The sequence below is a fragment of the Microcaecilia unicolor genome, chromosome 2, assembly GCF_901765095.1.
Source record: "Microcaecilia unicolor chromosome 2, aMicUni1.1, whole genome shotgun sequence".
Lineage (NCBI taxonomy): Eukaryota > Metazoa > Chordata > Amphibia > Gymnophiona > Siphonopidae > Microcaecilia > Microcaecilia unicolor.
In genome coordinates this window covers 477,857,969-477,881,939 of record NC_044032.1, presented here as the reverse complement: position 1 = coordinate 477,881,939, position 23,971 = coordinate 477,857,969, and the positions used below count along the sequence as shown (strand labels likewise).

Sequence of the window (23,971 nt, the reverse complement as noted above, 5' to 3'; positions counted from 1 at the left end):
TAGGCGCACGCTGTTGACGAGAACGAGCGCGCTGGGGCTGTCCCTGTGCCTGACGAGGCCTTCGGGCCGGCTGGTTGTACCTACGCTTCGCAAAAGAATAGGGTGCAGCCTGCCGGGCCCGGGAAAAACGTCCACCTGTGGGGGTGGATGCTGAAGGCGCCCGGTGGGAGAGCTTGTCGAGAGCGGTTTCCCGCTGATGCAGTTGGTCCACCATCTGCTCGACCTTCTCACCGAAAATGTTATCCCCCCGGCAAGGGACGTCGGCCAGTCTCTGCTGGGTGCGGTTGTCCAGGTCAGAGGCACGCAGCCATGAGAGCCTGCGCATCACTATACCTTGGGCCGCAGCACGAGATGCCACGTCACAGGTGTCAAAAATACCCCTGGACAGGAACTTTCTGCACGCCTTCAGCTGCCTGACCACCTCCTGATAAGGCCTGGACTGCTCCGGCGGGAGCTTATCGACCAGGTCCGCCAGCTGTTGCACATTGGTCCGCATGTGGATGCTCATATAGAGCAGGTATGACTGGATGCGGGTCACGAGCATGGAGGATTGGTAGGCCTTCCTCCCAAACGAGTCCAGAGTGCGAGCCTCCCGCCCCGGGGGCGCTGAGGCGGTATCCCTCGAACTCCGTGCCCTCTTGAGAGCAGAATCCACGACCGCTGAGTCATGGGGCAACTGGGGCCGCATGAGCTCTGGGTCAGAGTGGATCCTGTACTGGGACTCTGCTTTCTTGGGAATGGTGGGGTTAGTTAATGGTCGCACCCAGTTCCGAAGCAGCGTCTCCTTCAGGACATTGTGCAGCGGCACCGTGGAGGACTCTCTAGGTGGTGATGGATAGACGAGGACCTCGAGCATCTCGGCCCTCGGCTCTTCCACAGAGACCACGGGGAAGGGAATGCTGATAGACATATCCCGCACAAAGGAGGCAAAGGAGAGACTCTCAGGAGGTGAGAGCTTCCTCTCCGGTGAAGGCGTGGGGTCCGAGGGGAGGCCCGTAGACTCCTCTGAGGAGAAATATCTCGGGTCCTATTCTTCCCCCCACGAGTCCTCATCCTCGGTATCGGACATTAGCTCATGTAGCTGAGTCCGGTACCGGGCCCGGCTCGACGTCGAGGCACCAAGGTCTCGGTGTCGTCGAGCGGTGGACTCCCGCGCCGGCGGGGACGGAGCTCCCTCCATCGACGTCGACGGGGACTCCACCTGCGTGGCTGTCGAGACCGGCACCGCAAGCGGCGGCGGTGTCGACGTCCCCGGCGCCGGGCTAGAGCTCGCCGGCGCCACAGTCATCGGCGCCGAGGGCGCAAGCACCCCCGGCGCCGGCACAGCCTGGCGCATCAGCCCTTCCAGGATCCCCGGAAGGATGGCTCTGAGGCACTCGTCCAGGCCCGCTGCCGGGAAAGGCGGTGGGGCCGGTAAGGGTGTCGGTGCCGGAAGCTGCTGGGGGCCAGGAGACGGCACCGAGGTGCCGGAACCCCGACGCGTCGGTACCTCCACAACCGACGGAGACCTCTCCTCTCGATGATGACGCTTCGGCGTCGACTCCTCTTCAGGATGCACCGAGGGCGTCCGGTGACGGCGCTTCTTATCCTTCTTCCGATGCACGTCACCGGCGCCGGAGGGCATGGAGGAGGAGGAGGTCGATCCCCCTCGGTCTCGAGGTACCGGGTCAGACAGGGTTCGGTCCCGTGGCTCACGAGCTGAGGGAGTGACCGGGGCCGACTGCCCACGCGGCCTCTCAACCCCACTCTCACCGGCGGACCGGCGGGACCTGTTCTCCTGGGGTCGCTGCCATCGGTGCCGATGTCTCGGGCATCGATACCGGTACCGAAGAACCGGCCTTCGATACCGATGCCGTCGAGGTCGACGTCGAGGGGCCGGCGCAAGTTCCAAAAAGACGGTCCCGCAGAACTTGCCTCGCAACCTGAGTCCGTTTCCGGAGACCGAGACACAAAGCACACGACTTGAGATTGTGCTCCGGCCCGAGGCACTGGAGGCACCAAGCGTGGGTGTCGGTCTGCGAGATCGGCCGGCCGCAGCGACCACACTTCTTAAATCCACTCGGGACCTTCGAGGACATCGACGGAAAAATCGCGTCGGCGAAGTCAAAGTCGTCAATGGTGGCTAAAATCACACCACGAAAAAATAAACGACCGAGCGACCACTAGGCCGCAACGTGGCGTCCCCGCTGGAAGCGAGGGAAAAAGGGAGCGCGTGCTCCACACGCGCAGATGTTTTTTTTTTTTTTAACAAGAAAAAAGGAAAACCGAGAGGTAATCCAAGCGAAGCGACGATCCGCGTAAACGCGGTCGAAAATCCGGCGGCTGAAACAGAGAGAGCGGCCAAAGCACAACTCTCTCCAGTCGCGGAAAAAAAGGAACTGGCGGGAGCGGTCGCGCACGGGCGGGAAGACGGCCGCGCATGCGCGGTGGGCGTGCCCTGCGTGCCGACCGTCCCGCGAAGCTTTTTCCGGTTGGTGGGGGCTGCCGCGGACGTCACCCCAGTCGTGAGAACAAGCAGCCTGCTTGTCCTCGGAGAATGCTTATCACAAAATATCAGAAAACTAAACATCAAAGCTCTAGAGCACTGCCAAGCTTTAGCCATATACATCTCACCACACCTGTATGCTTTAAAAAAGGCCTTATGGAGTATGACTAGAGATGAGCACAAATGTCAATTAATAGCAATTACCGCCGATAACTGCTTGTTGGTGCCCAATTACCGGTGCCAATTGGATCATTAGAAAATTACATTGCGTGTGTAATTCAGCCATGCTGTTGAATTTGTGCAAGCAATGTCAGGCGCCATATATAGAATCTGGGGAATAGGGTTCCAAATTTATTTTGTCATAAAAGCCATTAAGACGGGGACAAGGACAGGCCAAATAAATAAAGCAATGCCACACGAACAATTCAAAAACTTACTTATGAAAATAGCATGTATACTATGCAATATGAATCAGACAGTGATGTAAATAAAAGCATTAAATGGAGAAGCACAGACCTGAGAATGGTGGTGGCACATTACCTTCTGTTCCCTCCCCCCCACTGCCCACCCATTATCACCTTACCTTTCCCTGTTGGCTAACGAGGCTCTCATAATCTTAATCCCTAAACTAGGAAGAACACCTGATCACTCCGAGATGGGTTAAGGTTTAACATTTTTTATTGATGATAAATCCAAATATACGGTACATATTCCAAGTTTTTCATTGAAATCTGAACCATCCACGTAAGCATAACACAAACTCATATCATCAGCATTTCAACACATATCTTCCCACCCTGAGTGAGAAAGGGGCCCAGGAGCTTGAGGTTGGATTGCTCAGGAGGCTGGGAAGAGACTGTTTGGAGTCTTGTTCAGAGGTCACAGGCCAGTGAGGCCTGCTGGAGAGCGGGAGCGGAAGCGGAAGCCTCATCTTCACAATGAGCATCTCTGGGAATCACGAGAATAGAACATGTATTGGGGTTGAATGGCGGTCTATTAAATCTGGGGGCGTTGGGGGTAGGCATAGATACAAGGCAGGAGTTTGCCTATCAACAATTGGCCCACTATATAAAGACCCTGCACTTGAAGAAGTTGAATAGCGGTCATGGGAGGCATGTTAGACAGTTTTTTATGGCAATGCCTGGAGAACGGCTCTCAATATCGGGCCTGCATAAGCTATTGTGGACAACGGGACCTCCCAAAAATATGCTGAGAGTCACGGAACGTTGGGTACGAGATTTACAGAAACCCGGCTTAGCATTAGACTATATCAAACTGGTTTCCCGTATACCCACGATCTCGGTCAATGCAAATTTGCGGGAATGTCAATTTAAAATCTTGTATAGAGCTTACATGACAAAAGCTCAAGTGTTTAAAATGGGAGGAGTACCGGACCCGTTGTGCTCTAAGTGCCACCAGCGGGAGGGCACGTTTTATCATAATCTCTGGGAATGTCAAGTCATACAAAAATATTGGAAAGCGATAATAACATACTTAGAAACCTAGTAAAATCCCAAATTAGTCTTAACCCCATGGGGATTATATTGGATAAATTTGAGAAATTTGCCCTTCAACGTGGAGGTAACCAACAGCTAATTCGTAAAGCCTGTAAGATGGGGAAGAAATTAATCTTGAATGGCTGGCTGGGTGGGGATCCCCCAGATTACTGGCACTGGAGGAACAGATATCATGAGATGCTTCTGCATGAACGTAGGGCGGTGGGACCCTCCCAGAAGAGAACGATTTTTAGAGATATGGAGACCCTATATACAATCCCTCTCTCTGAGTGCACGGAGTTTAGTTTTAAATGGTTTGTAACGCCTTTTTTTTTTTATTATTATTATTGAGAGGGGGAGCTAGGGAGGGTCTTGATGGTCTATTAATGAAGTAGATAGCAAAGATAAAGTTAATATAGAATCTTATACGGATGTTGGGTTGCCTTTTTGAGTAATGCAAATGGAATTTATGTATGTTGAATGAAAATGTTGTTGTTATATTTTTGTCCTCAGTAAGAAGGGTCGAATTAAAAAATCAGTGGCTCTGAGGAATAAGGAGTTTAGTAGGATCCCACATACATGATTGAAAGTATTTTGAATACTCTCGGACAGCAATGGACACTAACGTATTTTCTTTTCTATCAGGCCAAAGGAGTGTCTGGACAAATTGCATCTAATGCGTGTGTGGTGACAATAGTTAATTAATCCTGACGTTTAGAAGTTTGGGAAGTGGGTGGGTTTAAGGAATAGTCAGGGTGGGAAGATATGTGTTAAAATGCTGATGATATGAGTTTGTGTTATGCTTACGTGGATGGTTCAGATTTCAATGAAAAACTTGGAATATGTACTGTATATTTGGATTTATCATCAATAAAAAATGTTAAACCTTAACCCATCTCGGAGTGATCAGGCGTTCTTCCTAGTTTAGGGATTAAGATTATGAGAGCCTTGTTAGCCAACAGGGAAAGGTTCCTTGAGTAACTATCACCTCATAGTAAGCAGTGAGGGGGGCACAGAGTTGGGGGGACAAACGTTTATAATATTCCGATGTAAGCCAGTCTGCCACAGGAGCTGTATTGGCAGAAAAAGATTTTATAGCTTGGTAAACCTCCCGCATGCATAAAGGTACATTCAACTTCGACTGCATTTCCATTGTGAGCCTCAAGATGCCCGAATCATCAAGGTAGTCACTTAAAGACGGGCCCATAGGTTCCGGATCCGCTGAATACATGCATGAAAAATAATCAAAGAAAGTGTTGACAATGTCCAGGGGTGTTGACAATGTCTGGGGTCGATGAACAAGAGAACCATCAGGTGCGATTAACGAAGGGACAAACTTGGATGATGACGAAATCTTCACAATTTGCACCAATTACCCGTTGTGTTCCCATAATAACAGGAAAACTGGCAGGAGAAGAATGATTTCCCCAGTGCATTGCAGGCCTGCTGGGAAAAGTGGTCTAAAGCAGGGTCATAAACTTGGTTGAAATCACCAAGCAATATCCAGGGGGCTCCAACATATTGTAATCCCAGCCTAGTAAGCATGTGAAAAAAAGCAGGGTCATATGTGTTGGGACTATAAACTGAACATATATAATATTCATGGCCTAGGTAGATTAAGTGTATTAAAACATTGCAACCCTCCACATCCAGTGCCATGAGCCATGAAGTGCAAGATAAGCCCCTCTTATCATGATAGCCCCCTCGACATCCCACTGGTGAGGAAAAATAACACTCCCCCACCCACCGCTGCCATAACTTTAGATGCTCTTTTGAGAGTTTAGTTTCCTGCAGGCAGGCGATGGGTGCTTTGTGGCTTTTTTAAAAAGTAAGTATTTTAGAGCTTTTGACTGAAAACATGATCCCAGACACGTCCCAGGAAATAATACGAGGGGCCGAAAGGTTAGCCATGAGGTCTAGGCATGAAAAGGACCTGCAAGCTGACCATAAAGCCAAAACCCCAGACCACCCAAACTCGGCCCGGCGGTAAAACACAAAAAATAAACAGAAGATTCTGAAAAGTACCATACACTGTGTCGAAAGAAAAGATAAACAATAGTGTACCCAGCAGCATAAAAGAAATACCAACCAAAGAGCCCACACACTAGCATTGATAATGGACATTCATTTCAACCCTTTCCCTGCACTCCCCCATACCTCCCCCTGCTCACATGACTGGACCTCGCCCATCCAGGATAGGCAGGAACTTTAGAGCTAGAGGGTACCCTATAGGAAACATAGAAACATGACAGCAGATAAAGGCCATATGACCCATCCTCTGTAACCCCTAACTCTTCCTTTTCCTAAGCGATCCCACATGCTTATCCCATGCCTTTTTACATTCTGGAACAGTCCTTGACTCCACAACCTCCACCGGGAGGCTATTCCACACCTCCACCACCCTTTCTGTGAATAGTACTTCCTTAGATTACTCCTAAGCCTATTCCCTCTTAACTTCGTCATATGCCCCCTCATTCCAGAGCTCTCCTTCAGTTGAAAAAGGCTCTCTTCCTGTACATAAATGCCCTTGAGATATTTAAACATCTCTATCATGTCTCCTCTCTCTCTCCTCTTTTCCAGCGTATACATGTTGAGGTTCATAAGCCTGTGCCTATAATTTTTGCATTCAAGACCGCTTAATAATTTTGTAGATGTCCTCTGGACTGACTCCATCCTCTTTATATCTTTCCGTAGGTGCGGTCCCCAGAACTGCATACAGTACTCCAAATGGGGCCTCACTAGAGACTTATACAACGGCACTATCGCCTCCTTTTTCCTGATGGTCATGCCTCTCTTTATGCACCCAAGCATCCTTCTGGCTCTGACCATCGCTTTTTCTACCTGTTTGGAAGCTTTAAGGTCATCAGAACAATCACCACCAAGTCCCGCTCTTCCTTCGTACACTGAAGCACTTCACCCCCTATACTGTACCATTCCCTCAGATTCTTGCGACCCAAGTGCATGGCCCTGCATTTTTTGGGATTAAACCTTAGTTGCCAAATATCGGTCCATTCCTCCAGCTTCGCTACGTCCTTCCTCATGTCATTCATGCCCTCCAGGGTGTCCACCCTGTTGCAGAGTTTGGTATCATTCGCAAAGAGACAAACCTTACCAGACAGCCATTCCGCAATATCCCTCACAAAAAGAACTGGCCCCAGGACCGATCCCTGCGGTACTCCACTGACGACATCCTTTTCTTCAGAGCAAGCTCCATTTACCACTACCCTCTGTCTCCTTCCATTCAGCCAAATTTTAACCCAATCAGTTACTCTAGTGTTCGTCAAGTTGGTGTTGAACGATTGAGCCAGTCAAGAACGGCCTCAGGTGAGGTATAGGTGACCCATTGGCTTTCCGTAAGCACTTTCAGCGTTGATACTGCAAAATAAACTACTGCTTCTTTTCTACCAGTATCATACATGCCGTGGAAAAGCCCGCCAGCATGCAAGAACTACTGAATAGTCTTGGAAAAGCCTGATCAGTTCTTCATCATACTTTATTTTGTCTCTACAACCTTTATGAAGTCGGAGTATCGCCGCTTTCTGTGAATAGCGGTGAAATTTAGCCAGCACAATCTGTAAGCACATATCCCATGTACGTCACTGTCCTATGTGATGGGCCTGGTCAAGATGAATGGTACCACCCTTTCCTGTTTTTTGGGGAAATTTGCCAAAAGCCACGTTTCCAAGGTTTGCTTTAATTTATGATCCTGGATGAACGGAAAACCCACAAATTGTATGTTATCCCTTCTCAAATGGTTTTTCAAATTGTCTAATTTCTGTTGATGTCCCTGGGTGAGCTGGTCAAATCTCATCAGATCCGTGGCATGGGCCTGCTGATATTGTCCACCTCCGAGACCTGCACCTGCATATCTGGTACGCCGGGTAAGCTCAGAGGTGAGCGCCAGAAGTCCTGTTAATTGTTCTGATAGTTGGGCAAACCGAGGGTCTAAGGCTCATACTGGTAAGCCGCTCCGATTATAGAGCTCAGTGAATCAGTGGTCACCGATTCACTGAGCTCTATAATCGGAGCAGGGCTGTTGTCTGTGACAGTGATGGGGATGAGGATGTCATATTGGCCTCAAGACACCCTATTCTGCTCTTCCTTCTTCCATGGTGGTTTAGAAGATGTTGCCATTGCTGAGCGAGTCAGGTATTTGTCCATAAACTATTTATAATGTTCTTAAGACAACACTAAGCCCTGTTGCTTTCAAAAGCTCTAAAAAAAAGATTAGAGATGAAGACTCAAGCCGCTCCCAAGGGACACGTCCGGAGCTGCTCACAGCATCACGTGACCTCTAGATTTCATTATTTTTACATTATAATTTTTATTTTAAGCTTTCCTAAGCTTTTGAGATTAACATGGGGAAAGCACTGCCTGTCCCTGGGATCAGTAGCATGAATCTTGCTACTATTTGGGATTCTGTGAACTGAATTGGCCACAGCTGGAAGAAGGATACTGGGCTAGATGGACCATTGGTCTGACTCAATATGGCTGTTCTTATCAAGTGATTTTGGTAGTTATCACCAAAAATCTCAAGTGCTATAAAACACCACAACACCAAAAACCTTTATAATACAAAATGTTATTTGAATACAATCCAGGAACATAAAGCTTTTGAAGTTAAAATGGTCAGATACTTCAGAACTGACAAGACTCAAGACCTGGGTCTTCTAATGCTCTAGAGCATAGGCTTTTATGCCTTATGTCACCTTAATTATTCATTAACCCCCCGCCCCCTCCCTTTCACTGTCAGATCACTGGAATGCTTTTACAATTCACTTATTTTCTGGTAATATCTTTTGCTCATTCTGTTCTGAGCAGAGAAAGGGAGCATTAATTCCCAAAAGCTAATCAAGAAATACATTAAATTGGTACAATACAAAGATAACACTTTGTTAACTTCTATACCTGCCTATCCACTAGACCACCAGCTCTTATTACACTATAACTTCCACGAATAGGCATTTCATAAAAAAAAAATAAAATCACACCATCACATTAATCTCTTTAACAAATAACTACAATCAACCTCCAGATTTGGAAAAAAGAAAAAAGGATACCTACCCAGACCCTCCTGATGTAACATATCGCCGGCATGACTGCAATGGATGGAGTGAAGATTTACTATGCAGGCAATTCTGCAGGGGGGGAAAAAAAAAGTGATGCAACATTTAAACCTCAGTAGCCATGCCTTCGCTCCAGTTCAGAAGCTAGGGAAGGGACAGATATTTTTAAAAAAAACAACACACACCTTTACACAATTCTCATGCCGGAATTCTACACCAAAACTAAATAAATAAATCAAAATTCTACGCGCAAAGTTTGCAAATTCTGCAACATTCTGTGCACAAAATTTGCAAAATTCTGCAAGTTTATTTGGCAGAATGTAATATTACAGCTCCCTCTCCCTGTACACAGATACCATCTATATTTTTCCCAGCACCAATAAAATCCAGCTTTTTTACAGCCCCCCCTCTCTCCCCCACACATAGCAGCTCCCTCCCACCCACCCACAGTATCCCACTTTTTTGCGCAGCCCCCTCCCACCCCCTTTTAAGCTGCCTCTCCCTCCCCCACACATAGCATCACCTTTGCAGCACCATCCCACCCACAGCATCCCCCTTTTTTCTTTTTACAGCCCCTCCCTCTAGCCACCCCCACACTCACCCGTAAGGTAGGAGGAGAAGAGCTGCAGCGGGAGAACCTCTTCGGGGCAAAAAAGAATCCTATTTCTTTCCTGTCCTGCTGGTACCGTGCTTTTTCCAAATGGCCGCCAAGACTTCAAGTGGTAATCTCACAAGATTACCACTTGAAGTCTTAGCAGTCATTTGGAAGAAGCATGGCATTAGTGGGAGAGCAGCGGCAGCAGGGCAGGAAAGAGTGAAGTTCTTTCCTGCTGCCAAAGAGGCCACTAGACCACCAGGGTATGCTGTGCTTTGGTAGGCCAGGTGGCAGCGAACGGGTGGGTGGGAGGAGAGTGTAGATTTTGCGCAGAAAGTTGAATTCTATGCATATTGCGGCGCGCAGAATTTCAAAAGGATTAACACAAAAAGGCCAATGCTCAAAATAACACCAGCACTAAAAGGGGGTTTGAGCCGGGTTTGCATGCACGTTATTGTGCAATGAATGTTTTAATGGTTCCAGCACGGGCACTTAAACCATTAGCATAGATTACATAAAAATGCATTTATGTTAATTCAGTCATTATCTACCCTGTAGATATTCTCAAGAACATTTTGCAAGCACATTTAATGCGAAACTTTACAGCAGGTCAGGGTGGCATTAGAAGGTTGGTTGAGAGAAGCGGTGTTTAGTGGCACTCCTTCTCAATCACCCAGCACAGGCCCCCCCAAAAATACTTCCCCAACCCAACCAATTTTGAACATTGACCCCCCCTTCCCCCTATTAAAAGAAAATGCCCTGATGGTCAAATGGCCCCTCCCTTCTCGCCCTCCAATCTAAGAATTCCCTGGTAGTCCCATGCTCCCCATAAACCCAAGCTAGGCTAGGCTTCCCAGTCACAGTGGAAGCCACGCACACCCCTCTCTCAGACCTCCCCCCATACCTTGTAGGAAGGAGGAGAAATGCCCACTTGCTCCTGCTTCTCCAGGCACCATCTTGAAAATAGCAGTGCTTTGCCCCTCACGCATCCTAGTTTCGCAGTGGAGGCACAGCATTAGCCCCAAGGCTGTTAATCCCAGTGTTCATTTCACATTTTGTATAAGAATAGCCATACTGGGTCAGACCAATGGTCCATCTAGCCCAGTATCCTGCTGCCAACAATGGCCAATCCAGGTCACAAGTACCTGGCAGAAACCCAATCAGTAGCAACATTCCATGCTACCAATCCTGGGGCAAGCAGTGGCTTCCCCATGTCCTTCCCTATAACAGACTATGGACTTTTCCTCCATGAACTTGTCCAAACCATTTTTTAAAGCGAATGCTACATACCTGTAGAAGGTATTCTCCGAGGACAGCAGGCTGATTGTTCTCACTGATGGGTTGACGTCCTCGGCAGCCCCCTCCATCGGAAAGTTTACTAGCAAAGGCCTTTGCTAGTCCTCGCGCGCCTATGCGCACTGCGCATGCGCAGCCGTCTTCCCGCCCGAAACCGGCTCGAGCCGGCCAGTCCAGTATGTAGCAAGACAATACACTTCAAGGGAAGACTCAACTCCAAAGGGGAGGCGGGCGGGTTTGTGAGAACAATCAGCCTGCTGTCCTCGGAGAATACCTTCTACAGGTATGTAGCATTCGCTTTCTCCGAGGACAAGCAGGCTGCTTGTTCTCACTGATGGGGTATCCCTAGCCCCCAGGCTCACTGAAAACAACAACCATGGTCAATTGGGCCTCGCAACGGCGAGGACATTAAAGAGATTGACCTAAAAAATTTACCAACTAACTGAGAGTGTAGCCTGGAACAGAACAAACAGGGCCCTCGGGGGGGTGGAGTTGGATCCTAAAGCCCAAACAGGTTCTGAAGAACTGACTGCCCGAACCGACTGTCGCGTCGGGTATCCTGCTGCAGGCAGTAATGAGATGTGAATGTGTGGACAGATGACCACGTCGCAGCTTTGCAAATTTCTTCAATGGAGGCTGACTTCAAGTGGGCTACCGACGCAGCCATGGCTCTAACATTATGAGCCGTGACATGACCCTCAAGAGCCAGCCCCGCCTGGGCGTAAGTGAAGGAAATGCAATCTGCTAGCCAATTGGATATGGTGCGTTTCCCTACAGCCACTCCCCTCCTATTGGGATCAAAAGAAACAAACAATTGGGCGGACTGTCTGTGGGGCTGTGTCCGCTCCAGGTAGAAGGCCAATGCTCTCTTGCAGTCCAATGTGTGCAGCTGACGTTCAGCAGGGCAGGAATGAGGACGGGGAAAGAATGTTGGCAAGACAATTGACTGGTTCAGATGGAACTCCGACACGACCTTTGGCAGAAACTTAGGGTGAGTGCGGAGGACTACTCTGTTGTGATGAAATTTGGTGTAAGGGGCCTGGGCTACCAGGGCCTGAAGCTCACTGACTCTACGAGCCGAAGTAACTGCCACCAAGAAAATGACCTTCCAGGTCAAGTACTTCGGATGGCAGGAATTCAGTGGCTCAAAAGGAGGTTTCATCAGCTGGGTGAGAACGACATTGAGATCCCATGACACTGTAGGAGGTTTGACAGGGGGCTTTGACAAAAGCAAACCTCTCATGAAGCGAACAACTAAAGGCTGTCCTGAGATCGGCTTACCTTCCACTTGGTAATGGTATGCACTGATTGCACTAAGGTGAACTCTTACAGAGTTGGTCTTAAGACCAGACTCAGACAAGTGCAGAAGGTATTCAAGCAGGGTCTGTGTAGGACAAGAGCGAGGATCTAGGGCCTTGCTGTCACACCAGACGGCAAACCTCCTCCAATGAAAGAAGTAACTTCTCTTAGTGGAGTCTTTCCTGGAAGCAAGCAAGATGCGGGAGACACCCTCTGGCAAACCCAAAGAGGCAAAGTCTACGCCCTCAACATCCAGGCCGTGAGAGCCAGAGACTGGAGGTTGGGATGCAGAAGAGCCCCTTCGTCCTGCGTGATGAGGGTCGGAAAACACTCCAATCTCCACGGTTCTTCGGAGGATAACTCCAGAAGAAGAGGGAACCAGATCTGACGCGGCCAAAAAGGAGCAATCAGAATCATGGTGCCTCGGTCTTGCTTGAGTTTCAACAAAGTCTTCCCCACCAGAGGTATGGGAGGATAAGCATACAGCAGGCCCTCCCCCCAATCCAGGAGGAAGGCATCCGATGCCAGTCTGCCGTGGGCCTGAAGCCTGGAACAGAACTGAGGGACTTTGTGGTTCACTCGAGATGCGAAGAGATCTACCAAGGGGGTGCCCCACACCTGGAAGATCTGTCGTACCACACGGGAATTGAGCGACCACTCGTGAGGTTGCATAATCCTGCTCAACCTGTCGGCCAGACTGTTGTTTACGCCTGCCAGATATGTGGCTTGGAGCACCATGCCGTGCCGGCGAGCCCAGAGCCACATGCTGACGGCTTCCTGACACAGGGGGCGAGATCCGGTGCCCCCCTGCTTGTTGACATAGTACATGGCAACCTGGTTGTCTGTCTGAATTTGGATAATTTGGTGGGACAGCCGATCTCTGAAAGCCTTCAGAGCGTTCCAGATCGCTCGTAACTCCAGAAGATTGATCTGCAGATCGCGTTCCTGGAGGGACCAGCTTCCTTGGGTGTGAAGCCCATCGACATGAGCTCCCCATCCCAGGAGGGACGCATCCGTGGTCAGCACTTTTTGTGGCTGAGGAATTTGGAAGGGACGTCCCAGAGTCAAATTGGAGCAAATCGTCCACCAATACAGGGATTTGAGAAAACTCGTGGACAGGTGGATCACGTCCTCTAGACCCCCAGCGGCCTGATACCACTGGGAGGCTAGGGTCCATTGAGCAGATCTCATGTGAAGGCGGGCCATGGGAGTCACATGGACTGTGGAGGCCATGTGGCCCAGCAATCTCAACATCTGCCGAGCTGTGATCTGCTGGGACGCTCGCACCCGCGAGACGAGGGACAACAAGTTGTTGGCCCTCGTCTCTGGGAGATAGGCGTGAGCCGTCCGAGAATCCAGCAGAGCTCCTATGAATTCGAGTCTCTGCATTGGAAGAAGATGGGACTTTGGATAATTTATCACAAACCCCAGTAGCTCCAGTAGGCGAATAGTCATCTGCATGGACTGCAGGGCTCCTGCCTCGGATGTGTTCTTCACCAGCCAGTCGTCGAGGTATGGGAACACGTGCACCCCCAGCCTGCGAAGTGCCGCTGCTACCACAGCTAGGCACTTTGTGAACACCCTGGGCGCAGAGGCGAGCCCAAAGGGTAGCACACAGTACTGGAAGTGGCGTGTGCCCAACTGAAATCGCAGATACTGTCTGTGAGCTGGCAGTATCGGGATGTGAGTGTAGGCATCCTTCAAGTCCAGAGAGCATAGCCAATCGTTTTGCTGAATCATGGGGAGAAGGGTGCCCAGGGAAAGCATCCTGAACTTTTCTTTTACGAGATATTTGTTCAGGGCCCTTAGGTCTAGGATGGGACGCATCCCCCCTGTTTTCTTTTCCACAAGGAAGTACCTGGAATAGAATCCCAGCCCTTCTTGCCCGGATGGCACGGGCTCGACCGCATTGGCGCTGAGAAGGGCGGAGAGTTCCTCTGCAAGTACCTGCTTGTGCTGGAAGCTGTAAGACTGAGCTCCCGGTGGACAATTTGGAGGTTTTGAGGCCAAATTGAGGGTGTATCCTTGCCGGACTATTTGCAGAACCCACTGATCGGAGGTTATGAGAGGCCACCTTTGGTGAAAAGCTTTCAACCACCCCCCGACCGGCAGGTCGCCCGGCACTGACACTTGGATGTCGGCTATGCTCTGCTGGAGCCAGTCAAAAGCTCGCCCCTTGCTTTTGCTGGGGAGCCGCGGGGCCTTGCTGAGGCGCGCGCTGCTGACGAGAGCGAGCGCGCTGGGGCTTAGCCTGGGCCGCAGGCTGTCGGGAAGGAGGATTGTACCTACGCTTACCAGAAGCATAGGGAGCAGTCTTCCTTCCCCCGAAAAATCTTCTACCTGTAGAGGTAGAGGCTGAAGGCTGCCGGCGGGCGAATTTGTCGAATGCGGTGTCCCGCTGGTGGAGAGACTCTACCACCTGTTCGACTTTTTCACCAAAAATGTTGTCCGCACGGCAAGGCGAGTCCGCAATCCGCTGCTGGAGTCTATTCTCCAGGTCGGCGGCACGCAGCCATGAGAGCCTGCGCATCACCACACCTTGAGCAGCGGCCCTGGACGCAACATCAAAAGTGTCATAAACTCCTCTGGCCAGGAATTTTCTGCACGCCTTCAGCTGCCTGACCACCTCCTGAAAAGGCTTGGCTTGCTCAGGGGGAAGAGCATCAACCAAGCCCGCCAACTGCCGCACATTGTTCCGCATGTGTATGCTCGTGTAGAGCTGGTAAGACTGGATCTTGGACACGAGCATAGAGGAATGGTAGGCCTTCCTCCCAAAGGAGTCTAAGGTTCTAGCGTCCTTGCCCGGGGGCGCCGAAGCATGTTCCCTAGAACTCTTAGCCTTCTTTAGGGCCAAATCCACAACTCCAGAGTCATGAGGCAACTGAGTGCGCATCAGCTCTGGGTCCCCATGGATCCGGTACTGGGACTCGATCTTCTTGGGGATGTGGGGATTAGTTAAAGGTTTTGTCCAGTTCGCAAGCAATGTCTTTTTTAGGACATGGTGCAAGGGAACAGTGGACGCTTCCTTAGGTGGAGAAGGATAGTCCAGGAGCTCAAACATTTCAGCCCTGGGCTCGTCCTCCACAACCACCGGGAAGGGGATGGCCGTAGACATCTCCCGGACAAAGGAAGCAAAAGACAGACTCTCGGGAGGAGAAAGCTGTCTCTCAGGAGAGGGAGTGGGATCAGAAGGAAGACCCTCAGACTCCTCGTCAGAGAAATATCTGGGATCTTCCTCTTCCTCCCACGAGGCCTCACCCTCGGTGTCAGACACAAGTTCACGAACCTGTGTCTGCAACCTCGCCCTGCTCGACTCGGTGGAACCACGTCCACGGTGGGGGCGTCGAGAGGTAGACTCCCTCGCCCGCATCGGCGAAGCTCCCTCCGCCGACGTAGTCGGGGAGCCGTCCTGGGAGGTGGCCGCGGTCGGTACCGCACGCGGTACCGACGTCGGGGACCTCAACCTGGCCGATGGGCCAGCCGGCGCCACGCTCGACGGTACCGGAGGCGCAAGCACCGCCGGTACCGGAGGGGTAGGGCGCAACAGCTCTCCCAGAATCTCTGGGAGAACGGCCCGGAGGCTCTCGTTTAGAGTGGCTGCAGAAAAAGGCTGAGAGGTCGATGCAGGCGTCGACGTCAGAACCTGTTCCGGGCGAGGAGGCTGTTCCGGGCTGTCCAGAGTGGAGCGCATCGACACCTCCTGAACAGAGGGTGAGCGGTCCTCTCGGTGCCGATGCCTGCTGGGTGCCGAATCCCTCGGCGACCCAGAGCTCTCGGTGCCGACACGGGGAGGAGACCGGTGTCGATGCTTCTTCGACTTCTTCCGAAGCATGTCACCGGAGCTCCCCGGCACCGACGAGGAGGACGTAGAATCCATCCGTCGCTTCCTCGGGGCCGAGACCGAAGAGGGTCGATCCCGGGGGGGCTGTACCGCAGGAGCCCTCAGGGTAGGAGGAGACCCACCCGAAGGCTCACCGCCACCAGCAGGGGAATGGACAGCCCTCACCTGCACTCCTGACGATGCACCTCCGTCCGACGACATCAGCAGACGAAGTCTCGGTACCACCGACGTCGATGCAGTCGCCCGATGCCTCGGCGCCGATGCAGAGGTCCGATGCCTCGATGCAGTCGATGGAGTGGCAGCCAAGGAAGATGGTCCGGACGCTGACGACGTCGATGCACTCGATGCCTCCGGTGCCGATGTCGACGAAGAGCCCGAGAACAAAACGTTCCACTGGGCTAATCTCGCTACCTGAGTCCGCCTTTGTAACAGGGAACACAGACTGCAGTTCTGAGGGCGGTGCTGGGCCCCTAGACACTGAAGACACGCAGAGTGCCTATCAGTGAGCGAGATTACCCGGGCGCACTGGGTGCACTTTTTGAAGCCGCTGGAAGGCTTCGATGTCATGGGCGGAAAAATCACGCCGGCGAAATCAAAAGCCGAAATGGCGAAAATTGAAGCACCAAAATTTAGAGGGAGAAAAATCCCGACCGAGGCCAAACTAGGCCTACCCCGATAACGAAAGAAAACTTACGGGGCAAAAGCTGAGAAAAATACGGGAAGGGCAGAAAAACCCGAAAGGGTCTTCCGGAACACTTCCGGAGCGCTTCCCGAACTTTTTGAAAGAAAAAGAAGGAGAAAACACGTCGAAAAGGACGCGCGAGGTCGACTCTCTGGGGCACGAACGGCGTAACACGACCGTACCGAGCGCGGACGAAAGAAGACTGGCCGGCTCGAGCCGGTTTCGGGCGGGAAGACGGCTGCGCATGCGCAGTGCGCATAGGCGCGCGAGGACTAGCAAAGGCCTTTGCTAGTAAACTTTCCGATGGAGGGGGCTGCCGAGGACGTCAACCCATCAGTGAGAACAAGCAGCCTGCTTGTCCTCGGAGAAATCCAGATATACTAACCACTGTTACCACATCCTCCGGAAATGCGTTTAGTAGCGGAGAATTTCATTTTGCTATAGCTCAGATGACATGAAAATCTAAACATTTTTTTTAATACATGTTATTTGTAGCTAATTTCATTATCTTTGAAGTGTATTGTTGCCCTTTGTCAATTTGTGTCTTCAATAAAAATATTCAACTATAAAGACTGATTAAAAATGTAATTAACTTTAAACACAATCTTAATAATCATTTGTTACATGACAAAATATATACATGTAAAAAAAACTGATGGTGTGCCTTGACAATTTATATGCCTTGTCAGTGTGCCGCAAGATGAAGGTTGAAAATCACTGCCTCTCACAGTACAATTTTCCTTTCAAACATCTGTAACTTACAAGAAAACAAGGAATCCAAGTAAGCTTGCACATTTTCTTAAATTCTTTTTATAACCAAGATAGTCACCTTACCCATGAGCATAAGCAATACTACGCTGGCTTTTCAACTGCTGTTTCAAAATGAAAAGCTCTCAAAACAGAGGCTGAAAGGCAGAACCAAAATCTCTGGGACTGATTATCACCAAACCAAGATCCCCAACCAAGGGGTATGTTTATTAAGGTACGTTAGCATTTTAAACTTGACTTTAAAGTTAAGGCGCGTTAAACACTAACGCACCAATACATTCCTATGGGCGCATTAACACGCATTAAACGCTAACGCACCTATAGTGTGCCTTAGAAAACATACCCCCACGTTTTATTTTTTAATGCGTTAAATAAAACAATGTATCATTTCTTATTTAGCCTTTATTTTCATTTCTTCAACCCTGAAAAATCACCCTAAGAAGACACAGATCAACTGCCAGCTATCATCTGTACCAGGATATGAAAGAACAAGTAGATACTAGGGCTGATTTGGTGATTAATCAGTCTGGTGTCTTGGATAAAATTTTGACCCAAGATGCTGGGAAATACTAACCCTATTTTTAGCTATGTGTTCTGATTATTTGGACTTATTTACCGCCTTTTTGAAAGAATTCACTCAACGTGGTGTACAGTAGGAATAAATCAAACACACAACAATTACAGCAGTAAAAATATTCAAATAATATAAAGTATGGCACAGTATACTACCTACAATGGGCCCCGTTTACTAAGCCACACTGTAGGCGCACTAACTTTTTAGCGCATGCTAAAAATTAGCGCATGCTAATGATAGAGACACCCCTTATACTCCTATGGGTGTGTCTAGCGTTCGTGCACACTAATTTTTAGTTTGCACTAAAAAGTTTGCGCGCCTACAGCATGGCTTAGAAAATAGGGCTCAATGTCAACACAATACATAATAGAACATCTAAATAGACAACGTAGGGTATAAATAAAGATGGAACATATAGATAGGTAAGAGGAGTTTGAAAATAAGGTGACTACTTTAAAGAGGGCCCTCTATTTTTCTCAATAGGGGATTTTACATATACCACTCCTCTCAATAGTGCATTTTCAGTTGACTACAGATTGGGCATTCAGCTATGTGGGTCCACTGCTGTGCAACAGGTTTCTGAGGGAGATCCATGAAAAAGTTTACCTTTTGTACAGCAAAATGCTTATATAATCATATGGGGCTGGGGATTAAAACATTAGCTGTCCTGTTCAATTTTTATATTTTACTTGGAGTGTTATAAGCTAACTTATGTATTTTGTGATATGCATGAATTTTATAGTACTTCGTTTGATACTTTTTGTTAGAAAACGAATATCAAAAGGAGGCATATAAATCAAATAACTCTGATTTTCCAGATGTTGAAAAACAATTTCCTTGGAATAATTTGAATGTAACTTGCTTTAAGCTACTACTGAAAAAAGGTGCAAACAAAGATATCAAGATTTGGTGGCTTTTTTTTTTTGTTTAACCAGAGTAGCATACAATTTGAACCCTCCTCAAAATGTGCAGCTCTTCAATACATTTAAAATTACGCTAAGCAGCTCAATCTGCATGTGCAGTTTCATTAACGAGCCAATTAGCACCAATAATTGGGTGCTGATCAATTATCGGTACTAACTCACCTTAATTGAAACTTACACATTTTTAGTCATGCTGCTCCGAAAAGGGGACGCAGCCATGAGAGGGTCATGGACATTCCTAGAATTTACGTAAACTGTTATAGAAAAAGGGTGATCCGCACCCAATTTAGACAAAGATTTAGACCAGGGTTTACTTGGGGTAAATCCTCATGTCTGAAGTTAGGCACCAAGAATATTCTATAAATGGTGTATAACTTTCAGCACAGTTTATAGAATGGCACTTAAACATGTTATTTTTTCCAGTGTATTATTCTTTCAATTGCATTATGTTGTACTCAAACTGAATTGGTTTCAAAACTGACTCAAAGATGTAGAAGTAATTTGTGTGGAACAAGGTCCAAGCCTTTTGTCACACTAGATAGCAAACCTCTTCCATTTAAAATGTTAAGACCTTCTGTTGGAATCTCTCCTGGAAGCCAGAACCACCTGCTAAACACTGTTAGGCAAATTCAGGGAGGTCACAGTTACCCTTTCAACATCGAAGCAGTGGAGGCAAGGGACTTGATGTTGGGATGCAACAGAGTACCCAGAGCTTGCATGATTAGCACTAAAGAACTCCCCCAGTTTTATGGACCTTTTCATGGAGAGCTCCAGAAGAGAAAGGAACTACACTTGTCAAGGCCAAAATGGGGTTATGAGAACCATAGTTCTCTGATCCTGTCTCAATTTCACAAGAGTTTTCACTATCAGGGGTCCTGGAGGATATGCGTACAGCAAACACCCCCCTCCCCCCACACACCCTCAATCTAGAAGGAAAGTGCCCGAGGTAAGTTTGCTGTGTTCCTATCCTGAAACATAACTGATGAACCTTCCTGTTCCAAGAGTGATGAATAGATTTATTGTAAATGCCTCTTTCAAAATTTCCTCCATAGCTGCAGCACATGACTTCTGCTAGGGAGTTGTTTTTGCCCACCACATACATGACCTCAAGGGTCACTGCATGGAAGATGACCCAGTTCTACATTCATAGAGTTTCCCAACACAGGATGTTCGAACCTGTTCCTCCCTGCTTATTGATAAATACAATCAGGTAGCAATGCATTAACACAACTTTGTTGGCCAACCAATCCTTGAAAGCCTTTAAAGCATTCCAATTCCAGGAAATTTGATGAAGCTGCTCCTGGAAGGACCATAATCCACGAGCATGAAACCCACCTACATGCACTCCCCAGTCCAATCTGGATGCATCTGTCATTGGCATTTTTTTAACTGATGAAATACAGAAGGGGGGGATGTCTTTTGCCTGACTGGACTGGACCATCCAGCAGGCCAGAGTCCTGAAGGGTTTGAGGACACTTAACATCCTGCAACCTGTGAGTGGCTAATGTCCACAAAGTGCATTATCTTGAGATTTGCCACGGGTATTAGACCATGTTCCAAGCTTGTGTCTGCTGAATCATTTGGATTTCTACCAGGACAGACATTTAGATTGGTTATACTTTGTTACAGTAGAAAGGCTTTTACCCAAGATACGTCTAGCTAATAGGGGTGCTATGAATTCCAATTGCACTGATGGGCTTTGGTGAGATTTGGGTAGTTTATGATGGAAGCCTATTTATTTATTTATACAAACAAGCAAACTTACTATACCACCCAGGCAGTGAACAATTCTAACAAATAATAAAGTATGAAAAGGAACTACACTTAGGATAGAAAGAATAGACAAATATTCATACAGTCATCATAATAGTCAAGGGAAAACAGGGAAAAAGGAAAAAGGGAAGGTGGTAAGGTCAGTGGAGTCAGCAATAAAGTCCAGCTTAAGATAAAACATAAGCATGGCAGAAAAGCCAAGACTTTGCAAAACATTTTAAAAGAAAGCTCAGCATGGATCTCAAGGGGAAGAGACTTGATTGTCTTCCTGCTTCCTCCTGAGACATACTCTTGAGTAGCCAACCACCCAGCCAGAATAACATTCACTCCCGGTCTGCATAGATATGCTATACAACCACCACGGGAGATGATACGAGGCCAAAAGACAACATGGGGTACTGATATTTCCCCGTAACTAAGATGTAGCCCTATGGCCCAGATGATCAAAAGCCCTGCGCTGTTCCAAACAGCACCCTAAAAATAGCGCCGGGACAGCGCAGGGCTTTTCTGCATCGATGATCAAAGATAATGCATGCAAATCTAAGCAGCGCTATTATCTTTGATCATCATGTTTAAAGTGCAGGAGAATAATCCTCCCGCACTTGTTTGACAGGTCTGGGCTGTCAAAAGCCCAAACCTGTCAAACAGCCTGCCCTGAGGCCCGAACAACGAGGCCCCCCCCCCCAAACCCCAAGAAAACATCGTGGCCGCCGCCGGCCAAACCCTCTCCCACCCTCCCTCCCGGCGACGGGGGGGGGGGGGGGGGGGGAGGGGGGGCTGGAGGATCGGTGGGTCTCCAGCTCCCGAAACCCCCAGAAATCGTTGCTCCATCGACGGAGCGATTCCCTTACATGGTCTGTAGCCCCGCCCAGTGCATCCCAGGATGCAGTGGGCGGTGCTGGGCGCCGCCATTTTGGGCGTCGACTGACTGGAAGAGGAGGGAGGCAGGCAGGCTGTGTCCCTCCTCCAACACAAGGTAGGGGGGCCGGGAGGGGGCCAGGGGGGTGTCACGACACCACATACCACCAGGGAATTTAAGGACAACGCTGGGGGGAGGATTTGGGGTGGGCTGGGGGCTGGAGGACCTCCAGCCCCCCGTTCGCGTTTGCCTTGGGGGGGAAGGGGGGCCTGCCAGCATGCAACTGCATGCTGGACAGGGCTCACCATTCCTCCCCAATGATCCGCAAAATCTAACGCCAGCTCGGAGCTGGCGTTGATTTTGCTGCGGCCAGCAACCCAATCTTTGGCGCGCTGGTCACTGATCATTGGGGATGAATGCGTTAAGCGCCAATCAGCATGCATTTGCAAGCTAATTGCGCTAGAAGCCCTGTTTAGCATGCATTTGCATGCTACTTGCGCTGAGAGCCCTTGAGTGCGCTGTTTCAGGCGCTCGAGGGTTCTGATCATGGGTCGGCTGCAAACTCTGGCGCTAGTATGGCGTTAACAGCCTCTAGCACCAGAGTTTGCTTTTGATCATGAGGGCCTATGTGAATATACACCTCCTTTAAATCCATAGAATATAACCAGGCTTCCTTTTAAACAAAAGGGATGATTAGAGTACCCAAAGAAACCATGTGCAGTTGTAATTAAGCAGCTTTTAGTTAATTCTAAGCTGGAATCGCTTCCCATGTGGGTCCTGTAGGTGATGCCACCCATTGTGGCACTCTTACAATTCTAAAACAGCAAGTCCCTGCGCAAATAACTTATAATCTACGTTGGTACGTAAGGCAATATAATACAAATATGGTCAAAAATCATGTTTACTATTGCACACTTGGTAAAAATAAGCGTGAAGCGCGATCTGATTCGCTTCCGGCAGCGTACAAAACAACAACAACAAAAGGACACCCACAATTCTCTTATGTTTTGGCTACGGGTGGCGACTTTGACGGAACCTTAAAGACACAAAACCTTGGATGACAACAAAAGTGGCAGCCCCCAGCCCCTCGTGTCCAGAACTACACACCAACTCTTGAAGGATGAAGGTCACGTCACGCCCTTCCTCCCCTGCCCTCCGGGAGGGGAACGTCCTCAGCTCCTCCCCTTCCTTCTCAATAAATACGCGCGCCGCTTGCTTTCCTGCTCGGAAGAACCGTTTATCTCCCTCCGTTCCCCCAGTACAAACGGAAAACTCCCTACGGAGCGAAAGAGGCGCCTCGCGTGCCCTGCCATCCCAGCATCAACTTTCCCCCAGAGAGCGCCTCCGCCTTCTCACTGGGCAAAACTCGCCCCACTTAAGCTCTGTGCGCCCACGGATTTTGCTTTCACCCAAAATGATTGGCAAGGCAACGAGGTCCCGTGCGTGGGTCAGCGCTAGAGACACGTTACAGCCGACACCCCGCCAACTCCTGTCCATTTCCACCATTCCGTTGCCCTTCTCTCGCCCTGTAACATTCCGCCAACTTCCAAACTTTTTTTCAGACGCCGTATACTAACGCCTCGGGCTCACCCTTACCTGACAGAGCGCGGAGCCGGCCTTCCTGCTAAGCCGCAGCATGTCCTGAGAGCACAGAGGAAGCACGGCGAGACCGCAGGCCGGCTTCAATGACACATACCACGCTCTCCCGTCTCTACCGCCCCCCCGAAGACAGTCTATCCTAGAACGCAGGCGCAGTAAGTGACAGACGCCAGTAGCTGGGAAGAGAGAGAGGAGACACCAGGATGATTGACAAGGGGCGCTACCAATGAACAGTAGGGCTACAGACCGTTTGAATCAAAGAGGTTAGATAAAAGCGCTGGCGCCTAGCAACACTGGAGAGGGAAAGGGAGGGACTGTAGTAAGCCAGGGACTGACGGGAGGAAGATCCGGTAACGTGACATAAACTGCGCCTACGGGTGCCAGTGAGGCAGAAGAACGAGTTCCAGACAGTGTTGAGACTGGAAAGCGATCAGTGAAGCTGAATCTGGTGTTGATGAAAACTATGCTGAAGAATATGTTTTTTTTTATTAGAATGCATAGGTAAGGTTTATGGGGAAGAGGCAGAGTTGGGGGAAGAGGCAGAGTTGGTAAAGGAAATCGTACTTTGATATAGAGATACCAGTTCTCACTCATTAGGAGTGTTTCACACTCAAAAGCTTTCTCACTCCCAAAGTCTTTGAGCCCTATTTCTAACTCATCAGAGCTTCAGTACCAGTGCACTTCACTAATTTTGATCACTGCTTTCACAATACTG

At 49.2% G+C, this 23,971-nt stretch overlaps 1 protein-coding gene across 5 annotated transcripts in view; it reads right to left on the bottom strand.

Moving 5' to 3' along the window:
• IMMT (inner membrane mitochondrial protein) overlaps positions 1 to 23,426 on the bottom strand; it is a 156,664-nt gene extending 133,238 nt beyond the window's left edge. For 4 of the 5 annotated variants that reach the window (XM_030191054.1, XM_030191056.1, XM_030191057.1 and 1 more), the window contains exons 1-2: positions 23,248 to 23,426; positions 9,046 to 9,119 (exon numbers count right to left, since the gene is read on the bottom strand). In XM_030191054.1, coding sequence (XP_030046914.1) covers positions 9,046 to 9,119; positions 23,248 to 23,295 — 122 coding nt within the window. In that variant the 5' untranslated portion in view covers positions 23,296 to 23,426. The remainder of the gene's footprint in view (positions 1 to 9,045; positions 9,120 to 23,247) is intronic. The other variant, XM_030191055.1, reaches the window with a different exon arrangement.
• Between the last annotated feature and the right edge of the window lie 545 nt (positions 23,427 to 23,971).